The sequence below is a fragment of the Elgaria multicarinata genome, chromosome 1, assembly GCF_023053635.1.
Source record: "Elgaria multicarinata webbii isolate HBS135686 ecotype San Diego chromosome 1, rElgMul1.1.pri, whole genome shotgun sequence".
In the NCBI taxonomy this organism is placed as follows: Eukaryota; Metazoa; Chordata; class Lepidosauria; order Squamata; family Anguidae; genus Elgaria; species Elgaria multicarinata.
In genome coordinates this window covers 152,342,736-152,353,656 of record NC_086171.1, presented here as the reverse complement: position 1 = coordinate 152,353,656, position 10,921 = coordinate 152,342,736, and the positions used below count along the sequence as shown (strand labels likewise).

Below are 10,921 nucleotides of genomic sequence, written 5' to 3'. Positions count from 1 at the left end.
TTTAGGGCTAAACTCTGCTGAGCCCTGGCTCAGATTTTTAAGTCCAAACTCTATACCACAAACAAATCAGAGTAAGGGCTCCTTGCCGTTCTTTGTCTAAGCAAAGTTGGGTTATTGGACAGTAACATTTGCCCGTTATGAGAGGCTCTTTTATAGTCAGCCAAACTTTCTGAGTATTTGAGAATACAGCAATCTTCCAGGAAATCTGACTATTTGGAAGAAGACTCAGGAGGGTGGGAGGGGAAAGATGTGGGAAGAACTGTATTAGTAACATAACTCCTAACTTCTGAACCAAAAATGTGGGCTGTGCCACTGAAAGTATTAAACACGGGAAAAGTCCAGAGCCTGTTTTCACTTAAAGCTCAAATCTCTCTGCAAATTGTTGTTAGTTCTGGTCTAAATTCTAAGAAGGGAAGTGAAATTGTTTGAATCCACAGTGTATGCAAGCTGCATAGTTAAAATATCCATGATCTGCTTCAGTGAGGGGTGGATGTCAGATAGGTCCCTACTACAGGTAGATTTACAGAAGCAAGAAAGTTAATTAGAGATAATAAAAGATGCCTATAATATTTCTCTATCAGGGAAAAGTACCCTGAAGGGACTGTGTGCAGAATTTCCAATGGCTTTCCAATAGCTTGGCGCTATTAGTAACATCCTTTGACACATGTCACTTGCATTTCATGGCTTGGGTCTCTTTGGCTCCCTCTGTCATTTGGCTTTGCTCCATCATTAATTTACTTTTCTCGTTTGCTCTTGTGTAGCGTCAAAGGTGCTACCGCTCCTGTAGAAGGAATGAACTCAGGTGAGCAAGTCTATCACTGATAAAATATAAGCTAGCGTTCAAACTGTTACTCAGCTCATGGGAAAATTCAAAACAAGCACAAGCCCTTTGATGAATATGGTGGTCTTCTGATAAGCAATCAACTGTCAAAAATTGGGCTCAATATTATCAATATTATTATTTCTTTAAAATCTCAAATAGTCTTTTATCAGGAGGCCAACTGACTGTCTCATTCTCTTTGTGATTTCTAATTTGCCTAATGAAGGTCAAATTCTTTTTAAAAACATTCAACAGCCATGCAGATTTTGCAAGCAATGTGCAAAGGGGGGGGTGATGGACGCTGGTGACATTATGTTCATTTGTATAGAAGCTTAACTATACAGTGTGAAAAGTTTGGTCTCATTTCTGTTTGGGCTGCAGCCAGGTAAATCACTGAAATTTGCAAGATTCTGTGACGGAAAGTTAGAAAATAAGATTGAATGATGTGTATGTGCATGTGTGTGTGCCTGCATGTGCACACATTTGCATCTGGTCATACAGGTACTATGTAGCACATGAAAGATAGTAAATGTTTATATACTACTTTCCCCATATGCTCAAAAGTGTTTCATGTTCATTAGTAATTTTCTCAGTACTCTTACAACAGCCTGCAAAGTTGGCCAGTATTATTATCTTATATTATAGGTCAGGTGTTGTGTGGATGGGATTGAGTATGAGACAAGATAACCTGCCTACAGCTACCTAATGAGTTTATAATGAGCTCAGATTTCAACTGCGGACTCTGAGGCCATACCTCATCCTTTTAATCATGATGCTTCACAATAAACAGTTGCATCTGTTTGTTTGTTTTTGCTATTACTTGAAATATTCACTATGTATTTCAGCAACTTGAAATATCATTTCACTAATTTAAAAACTCCCATCTCACCAAATTCACCACATTTGTGGCCATTTACAGAGAATGATTCATAGGATAGTTCAAAAATCAGGTTTCAAATACAAAAGTCTGTTTCTGAAGTTGAAGAAACTGAGTTTACATGCACAGATTTTGGGGCGAAGAGTCCACTTTTGTAATGGCATATGAATTTTGTTATAAAACCTGCAGCCCACTTCAGATGTAATGCTAAACCATGTTCATGCACTCTCTCCCCCTTTGCAAGCCAGTGTAGGAGATTTGAAGTTTCTGTTTGTGGTTTTCCCATTATGTATAAATTCAATAAAACCAGGATCAAAATGTGTTTTACTATCCTGATTTGTGAACCAACTGTAGTTTGGCCACTATTTGGACAATGGAAAACTGATTTGTTCCACACTAGAAATGGAAATTTTAAACTTCCTTTCCTTGTATGTAAAGGAGGGGGCATGCAAGCACACAGTTCATATCTGGTCATCCAAGTAATGATAAACCATAGTTTCATGTTATGTCTAAAATGGGTCTAAGAGTGCATTACAATTGCAACTCAATTCTTTTGAATATTCATACTGAAAAATTGGAGGTTGTACATTAGATACCTGATGACTTTTCTTCTCAGTTTTCATGTGGTGGAATGGGTTTTTGTGAACAGCTTGTCACACAAATGAAATCTCAAGTCACCATCATATCCTGGTAAATGCATTTCAACAAGATAGAGTAACTGGCTGCTCACCATGGGACTGCCTCAGGTGAATCATTCAGCTCCATCCCTACTGCAGCACCCAAGCCACACTGCTGCTTCCTTCACCATGTTCAGAGCTCTTCCTCTTTTGTTCCAGTCATCTCTGTGACAGGCCCAATGGCAAGAGATGTGGACAGTCTGGTTCTGTGCATGAGGGCCCTCCTGTGTGACGAGTTGTTTCATCTGGATCCAGCTGTGCCCCCGCTGCCCTTTAACGAGGAGGTAATGGAACTGGGTTCAGGGATAGACCCACGCATGTGGGAAGAGATTCTGATTCTTCATAGGTCCTTAATGTATAATGAAAATCTCTCTCTATGTGGTGTGTGTGTGTGTGTGTGTGTGTGTGTGTGTGTGTGTGTGTGTGTGTGTGTGTGTATAACTTCCCAGTTGGGGGGAGGGGAGAGGGGACTTCACAATTTGCGACATTACTGAGTTGCTGCAAGTACAATGAAATAGAAGCAGGTATCTAACGTGGCTTCCTAGGAATTTCACACTGTACCTAGCCTCATTTCTGCCCTAAGGTGGGACAGTCAAGCAAAGAATGCTGCCAAAGTCTGGAGGAGGAAGCCAAAATTGAGGCAGCAGAGTTAAGAAATATTAGATCAAATGACAGGGAAATAGAAAGTTCTTCCCTGGTGCCAAAATGATGTTAAGGCAGACATCAGGCTAGCAGTGGAGGCTGGTAGCTCAAATTTCAATGGGGCTGTGAATCCATTCTGGGTTTGTTGGATCCAGCCAGAATTTCAAAGGACTGATTTAAGGTGCTGAACCCTTATCTCCATAATAGGTGCAGCACCTTGAATAGCTTCTTTAGTGTTCTGGCTGGTTATGATTGAAATCCAGAATGGGTTCATACCAAACCAAAATTGGAACCACCAGCGGATGCTAACCTCAATAAGGAGAGCATTCCAAAGCAGTGGAATAGATGGATGGAGAGGCATATGGGGAGACAGAGCAACTTTCCAATAGCCTGGTTGCAAGCTTTTACCCTCAGCCAAAGTGTGAAAAGCCAGGTCATCTCAGGATTTTTTCATCTCGTTGGCTTGGTGACCAGCACTAAATGAAGATTCTCCTCTTTTCAGATTTACTCTAGTTCCACGCCCCTTAGGATTGGGTACTATGATGGAGATGGTTATTTCCAGCCATCTCCCAGCATGAAACGGGCTGTGCAGGAAACAAGAAAACTCCTACAGGATGCAGGGCATATGGTAAGCTCTGGGTCTTAGTGAGACTTTTCTTATATTGCCTAAATTTTAATCTATAAATGGATTTATATTGCTTTAATTTGATGGGGGTTTTAGGATTCATAAAAGACGAATAATGATCAGCAATGGCTGTTGTGTACAAACAATTGCATGTTACTAGCAAGGACACTGGCTCTTGATCATTGTAAACTGGACTGAGCACATTACTATTTGTGAAATTAAAAAGAATTCATAAGTGAAACATGGAGTGAAAAAACACTTTGGAGAAAAAAATGGGATAGAAGAGAAGCATAAGGTGGCAAGAGAGGAACATACTTTTTCATTATCATTTTGTAGGATACCCCTTGGCAAGCGCCTGGTACCACTGAAAGTGTACATTGAGAATTTAGGTTGCTGCACATAATTCTGTAGCCAGCCTTAAGGAGCAAGCCTATGCATATTTAGACAGAAAAAACATTCTACAGTTCTCAGCATGCTTCAGTCAGCATGGCTGTCTGGGGCATGCTGGGAGTAGTAGGATTTTTTCTGTCTAAACATGCATAGAGTTGTGCCCTTAGTATGTCTGCACACTAGTTATTGACTACAGGCTAAAATTTATATTTCTAGTTGATATTTATATTTCTTTTTGCCACTATCAGAACTCTGCTTAGCCAATGCTTTCAGGTACTTGTTCAAGCTTGTGTTTGCATCTGCAGCTGTAAGACTGGGCTGCAAACTAAATTTCCAGACAAAAATAGATTGATGTGGAGATCTGATGAGAACATTTCCCATCAAGGATGGATTGCTAGATCCTCCTGATCTCATCAGTCTTAGGATTTTTTACATCAATTTGGTACAAAATACCAATCCATTTTTGTCAGTTTATTTGCCCAAAAATATCTTGGGTACTGTAGTCAGATGCCATCTCTCAAATGTGCATTCATCAGAATGAAAATAACAGACTTAGGGGAAAAGTTGTCACTGGTTCTTTCATTTTGTTCATTGCAGACATAGACATGTAAAGGCACACTTATACCTGTGCATATCTATATTTAATTTGCATTGACTTTAAATATTGACTTTTCCCTCCACTCAGCTTATACCTTTCACTCCCCCTCGAATCAATTTTCTGGTGGATGAGCTGTTCACCAAAGGCCTCTATGCTGATGGAAATGCCACATTAGTGGAGAAGTTGTAAGTAGATACTTGAACATCTTAGCAAACAGCAATGGGGAGGGCCCATAGCTCAGAGCGCCTGCTTTGCATGCAAAATCCCAGGGTTCTCCAGGTAGGGCAAGGAAAAGAATCCTACCTGAAACCCTGGAGAGCTGCTGCCAGTCAGTGTCGACAATACTGGGCTAGATGACCAGTGGTCTGACTCAGTATAAGGCAGCTTCCTATGCTCCTATCCAGAAAGACTGCTTCTTTTAGCTCTGTCTCTCTTTTTACTGATTAAGTGTCACAGCCAACCATACTCTTCTCTCTCAGATGGGGAAGAGGAAATAGATCAATCCTAACAGCAGACATTTACACTCATCACTATCACAAGATAGATTTGGCAGGCCTGAACACTGAAGAGAAAGTGCCTGCCTGCCTGATCCCTTTGTCTTCACTCTCTCTCTATCATTAGTTTCATCATAAAAACAGGAAGGAGCAAAGGTCACCAAAGTCAACTCAGCCTAAAGCAGGACTTTCCACCTTCAGGGAACCTTGTGATCAAGCAGAGTCCCCCCTCCCAATCTCCCATAACTTCCATAATCAGACTGTTCCCAATTAAAATTCAAAAGATCACAAAGATTTTAAAAAGAAGCTATTGCATGTCAACACCTCAAAATGTGCGTTTTCAGTCCTCTATGTATCTGGGGATGCCTCAGTGTCTCAAATAAACCCCAGAAATCTGATTATTAATACAGTGCACCACCATGTGAGCATTTAAGCACAGGATGGTGGCTAGGGTTTAAATTTATGGGTTAATTATGCAATGAAATAGGTTTAGTAATTAAGAAATTTAACTCTCTTCGTATTCAAACATAAAAAATAAAAGGTATTTCTAAATTTGGTTAAAAAGAAAGGTTTTTTGTGTGTGTGTCCTAAGCTAGTATATAAAGAGACAATGCACACACTTGTGCAGTTATAAGCCTGCAATACTATACTCGCTTACTCAGGGATAAGACCCATTGAACTTAGTGGATCTTACATATAGTATGGATCAAACTGTGCAAATTAAAAGTCCACTTTCCAAAGCTATGTTCTGAGATTTGGGAGGGACCAGAGTCCTCCTGAATGACAGAGAGACGGGTCCAGGACAAAATGAAGCAGCAACTAATAAGTACTTTGATTGGGGTGGGAGCAGCCAGATGAGGGGAGGGAGAATATGGTGGCCTCTGAACATACCATGATACCATCATGGGGGGCAAGCAAACTCCTTGAAGCTTGAGCTCACATTAGCTGCCTTGAGCATATTTATGGAAAGGCAGGATGAAATTTTTTCACATAAGTAAAAAAATCCAACCAACCAACCAACCAGGAAGCTTACCCCATCACAGTAGACTCCAAATAGAAGTTCCAAAACTGAACCAAATCCAAAATTTGAATCCTCTAAGCTTCAGAGTCTCCCTCATTATTACTAATGAAAAGCTGCTGGCACTGGGCAAAATGGTGTCCACTGCTGACCACCTCAGAGAAAGAAGATTAACCCATTGCTATCTTACACATCAGAGACTCTGTAGAATTATCTGCTTTCTTCCTCTTTTCACCATGCCAGTGATGGAGAGTTTGTGGATGCCACTTGGACGAACGAGATTCTTTGTTACCGACTGCCAAATCTGCTGAAGAGGATCCTGGCTCTCATTTTAATGCCAGTGGTGAGTCTCCTAGGCATGAAACAAAGTTCAAAGATAGGATTTCTCCATATATATCATGCTGTTAGTCTGGATAAAAAGCATAGGATAACACAATGGGAGAGAGCCACATGTTCATGTCTCTCTCTTGCACTTTCACATTGGTAGCAACTCAAGTTAATTTGGCTAAGGTGCTTTCCTGCTGTCCAAAAAACAATCCAAGTTGAATCTGTCCCTGTGTGGTCTTTGTCTGCTCTTTTTCTGCCTGGGGTCTTCATCTTTCCCCTCTAGATTAAAAGAGATCAACAGTAGAATAATTGCCAGCCACCTTCTACTGAAAAAAATCAAGGCAGTGTCATTCCCCCCACCCTCCACTAGGGGGTTGTAGGCCAACATGGGGGAGTACAAATTTGAAATATCTGGCAATATTCTTGCATGGTTGTAATTTTCTCTAGCTTTTGTGATCATGGCAAATCTCAGATGCTGCCAGATACCTGAAGAGAGGTTAATATAACCTATGTCAGCTGAATCTTTGAAGCCAGATGAACCTTTGAAGAGATGGCCACCAATTTAGATGGTTTTAAAATGGAATTAGATAAATTCCTGGAGGAGAAGGCTATCAACACCTACTAGTCCTGGTAGCTATGTGCTACCTCCAGTAGCAGAAGCTGTAAGCCTATGTGCACCCGTTGCTGGGGAACATGGGTGGGAGGGTGCTATTGCACTCATGCCCTGCTTATGGGTTCCTGGTCAGTAATTTGTTGGCCACTGTGTGAATGGAAGTGCTGGACTAGATAGATCTTGCTCTGATCCAGCATGACTCCTCTTATTCTCATCTAGGCCAGATTTGGGAGGACAGACCAGCATAAGATGGTAGCCATTGGCTATCTCACCCATAGCTCAGTGTGATAGAGTGCGTGCTTTGCATGCAAAATCCCAGGCTTCTCCAGGTAGGGCAAGGAAAAGAATCCTACCTGAAACCCTGGAGAGCTGCTGCCAGTCAGTGTCGACAATACTGGGCTGGATGACCAGTGGTCTGACTCAGTATAAGGCAGCTTCCTATGCTCCTATCCAGAAAGACTGCTTCTTTTAGCTCTGTCTCTCTTTTTACTGATTAAGTGTCACAGCCAACCATACTCTACTCTCCCAGATGGGGAAGAGGAAATAGATCAATCCTAACAGTAGTCATTTACACTCATCACTATCACAAGATAGATTTGGCAGGCCTGAACACTGAAGAGAAAGTGCCTGCCTGCCTGATCCCTTTGTCTTCACTCTCTCTCTCTGATTAGTTTAATCATAAAAACAGGAAGGAGCAAAGGTCGCCGAAGTCAACTCAGCCTAAAGCAGGACTTTCCACCTGCAGGGAACCTTGTGATCAAGCAGAGTCCCCCCTCCCAATCTCCCATAACTTCCATAATCAGAGCTAGATAGATCTTGCTCTGATCCAGCAGGACTCCTCTTATTCTCATCTAGGCCAGATGTGGGAGGACAGACCAGCATAAGATGGTAGCCATTGGCTATCTCACTAAATTGCATCTGCTGGATTCAAGATCCTTATATGCAAAGCCTTGATTTTGATCTGAGGAGGTGAGTAGGCCTAGATTCATGAGCTGACAGTAACTCATTAGTGACTGAAATGTGTAGGAGAAGGGAAGGTGTTTGATAAGACACAAGACTGGGGCTTGATCTACGCCAAGCAGGATATAACATGATGAAATTGGTTTGAAAATGGTATATGGAATGTGTCATGGCCCCCAACAGTTGTTAATACCATTATAAATGGTTATAAAGCACTAGTGTAGATCCTGCCCAGGAATGCAAACCTATACATGTTTACCTGGGAGTAATTTCTATTGAAATCAGTAGGACTTACTTCTGAGTTGACACCAGGATTGTGCTGTAGGTGGGGTGGGGAGGAAAGAGCAATAGGCCAAGGTTTTTCAAGATCCAATGCAGAAAAAAGACACTTTCAATATTTTGACCAGTATTCCAAAATGCTTAAATTTCAAGATACATTGATTTCTAAGAATAAATCTGCAAGGCTGCTCCTTGAAAATATGCTGAAGCCTTTGTTGTGCATCTGAAAATGAGATTGCATACTCATTTCCCAACAGTATGTTCTTACAGGAAGCTTATGGGTCCCTATTTGCATTGATTGCTATTGTTATATTTAAATTAGAAAGTGGCTCCGGATCTTTAGAGAAAACCACGTTTCATTTTCTTCCAAGCCGAAGCAGAATTGTAATGTAAACTTGTATATTTGATTGTTTCCTTCATGTGCTGTCTCAAAATGACTGTTTCATTTAGAGCTCGGTCACCTCAGTCAATCTTGTTAACGGAAATCAAGTTCTAGCTGCCTTCCTTATAAAGCGGAATAACCAAGGTAGAAAATCATAATCTAAGAATAATGACCTTGATACAGCCAGTCTCGGGTTTTCATATGCTGCTTTTTGATGATCCCATTCACTGCAAAATGATGGGGATGGGAAGCAAAGTGGAGGCATGGAGGAAATAGTATTGCCACAAATCTTGATCTTTTTCTACAACAGCTTCATAGGACTATTTCTTCCTGGGTTCTCCCCAGTCCACCTACCTACCATGTTCTTTTTTATCATGGCCATCCACTATTAGAAAATTCTTTGACAGTGAGTAAAAAAGGCAAGCACTCTCCAGCTATAGTTAACAACTTCCAAGTCCCATTGATTTCACTGAGAAAATTAATTATATGCTTTACTCTCTTCTTCTGAAATCAGTCAAAGCATATAAGGTTGCCTGTGTTTAGCACAGTTGTTTTGAGTGGTTGTCTATGCATTTCTCAAGGTGTGATCAAATCAGATCTTAGAAATGAGTTAACATAAGAACATAACATAAGAAGAGCCATGCCAGATCAGACCAGCATTGTGCACACAGTGACCAACCAGATGGAAGACCCACAAGCAGGACATGAGTGCCACAGCTCCCTCCCACAAGGGCTTCCTAGCAACTGGCATACAAAGGAATACTGCCTCAGATGCTGGTGATAATATCTATTTATCTATCTATCTATCTATCTATCTATCTATCTATCTATCTATCTATCTATCTATCTCCATCATGACTAGTAGCCCTGGTTCCCAATAGTATGATGAAGCATTTCATTTACACAGAGTGGATAAAAATAACAGAGAACGTATGAGACAAGGGCCAACCTAAGACATTTTTCTGCCTGAGGCAAAGGACAAAAGGACCACCTGGGCTGGCAGTTGACTCTTACTTTCATACTGGTGATGGGGAAGTATCCTGAGGGACTAGTTTAGGGTGCTGAGGTCAAGGCTGGGTGGCACCTCCTGCTCTGTAATCCAATAAGTCACTGCCACTTACTTATTGCTTTGCTTACTTGCTTAGCACTGGTGCTACTCAAAGAATTGCTGTGGCACCCATGTGCATCAAGTGAGCAGAGCAACTCAGGCTCAGAAGGAATAGCCAGGGTGGGTCTCCCATCCCCCATCATAGAATCTGCTGCCCAAGATGGCTGTCTCATTCTGTCTAATGGGCCTGGCCCTATGAAAGCATGTTGGATCACATGATAACTTGAACGTTGTTTGAGTTGTACTTCTTCATAACTTTGAGTACAGTAGGAGAAGATGGAGGGCGAGGGGAGATGGGGGTACGTGTAACATGTTTCAGTCAACAAGTGTGCAATTTAGCTTGAATTTACAAATTCCAACAATCATGCCTAACCAGAAGACACATTGCAAAACACTTCTTGCAAACTAAATGTAAAATCTACAATGGAGGTGTATTCATCCATATTATTCAACTTCCTGAAATGTGAAACTTATTGAGACTTTTTATTTCACATCTAATTATGGGGGTCAATGTAGACTGATAGGTCAAATGAGATTACTAGTCATAGGTACTTGCTGAGGTCATCTAATACTAGTCAAAATATTGCTGTCTGAAGCCTATTACCGTATTTCTTCGATTGTAAGATGCCATCGATTGTAAGACGCACACTAATTTCAGTACCACCAACAGAAAAAAAGCTTTGATTCTAAGAATAATAATCGCACCCGTGATTCTAAGACGCACCCTGTTTTTAGAGATGTTTATATGGGGGGGAAAGTGCATCTTTGAATCAAAGAAATACGGTAAATTAAGCATGTCTTTTTGAAGGGGATCTAGGATGAGATCCAGAGGAGCATGCATACACCTGAATGTGTGTGAATACACTTTTTCCAACAGTCTCTCTTTTTAGTAACCCCCCCCCCCCCCATCTTTTTTCACTTCCCATCAAAAGGACATTTGGGGATCTTGCACAAAAGCTTTTGAAAGGAGATGTTAGCAAGTGGTGGTGGTGGAAGCGATGATAGTGTACGTGTACATTAGTGCCCCTGGGATCACATGATTTGCGTGCACTGACAACACTTTGGATCACTGACTTTGTTTTGCTGACAGCAGGCACAAGACAGAAAGTCC

At 41.2% G+C, this 10,921-nt stretch overlaps 1 protein-coding gene across 1 annotated transcript in view; it reads left to right on the top strand.

The window, feature by feature from the left end:
- LOC134407521 (vitamin D3 hydroxylase-associated protein-like) overlaps window positions 1-10,921 on the top strand; it is a 34,002-nt gene that overhangs the window by 9,762 nt on the left and 13,319 nt on the right. Inside the window, exons 6-10 of the mRNA XM_063139370.1 lie at window positions 762-802; window positions 2,534-2,658; window positions 3,519-3,644; window positions 4,717-4,814; window positions 6,385-6,484. Of these exons, the coding sequence (XP_062995440.1) occupies window positions 762-802; window positions 2,534-2,658; window positions 3,519-3,644; window positions 4,717-4,814; window positions 6,385-6,484 (490 nt within the window). The remainder of the gene's footprint in view (window positions 1-761; window positions 803-2,533; window positions 2,659-3,518; window positions 3,645-4,716; window positions 4,815-6,384; window positions 6,485-10,921) is intronic.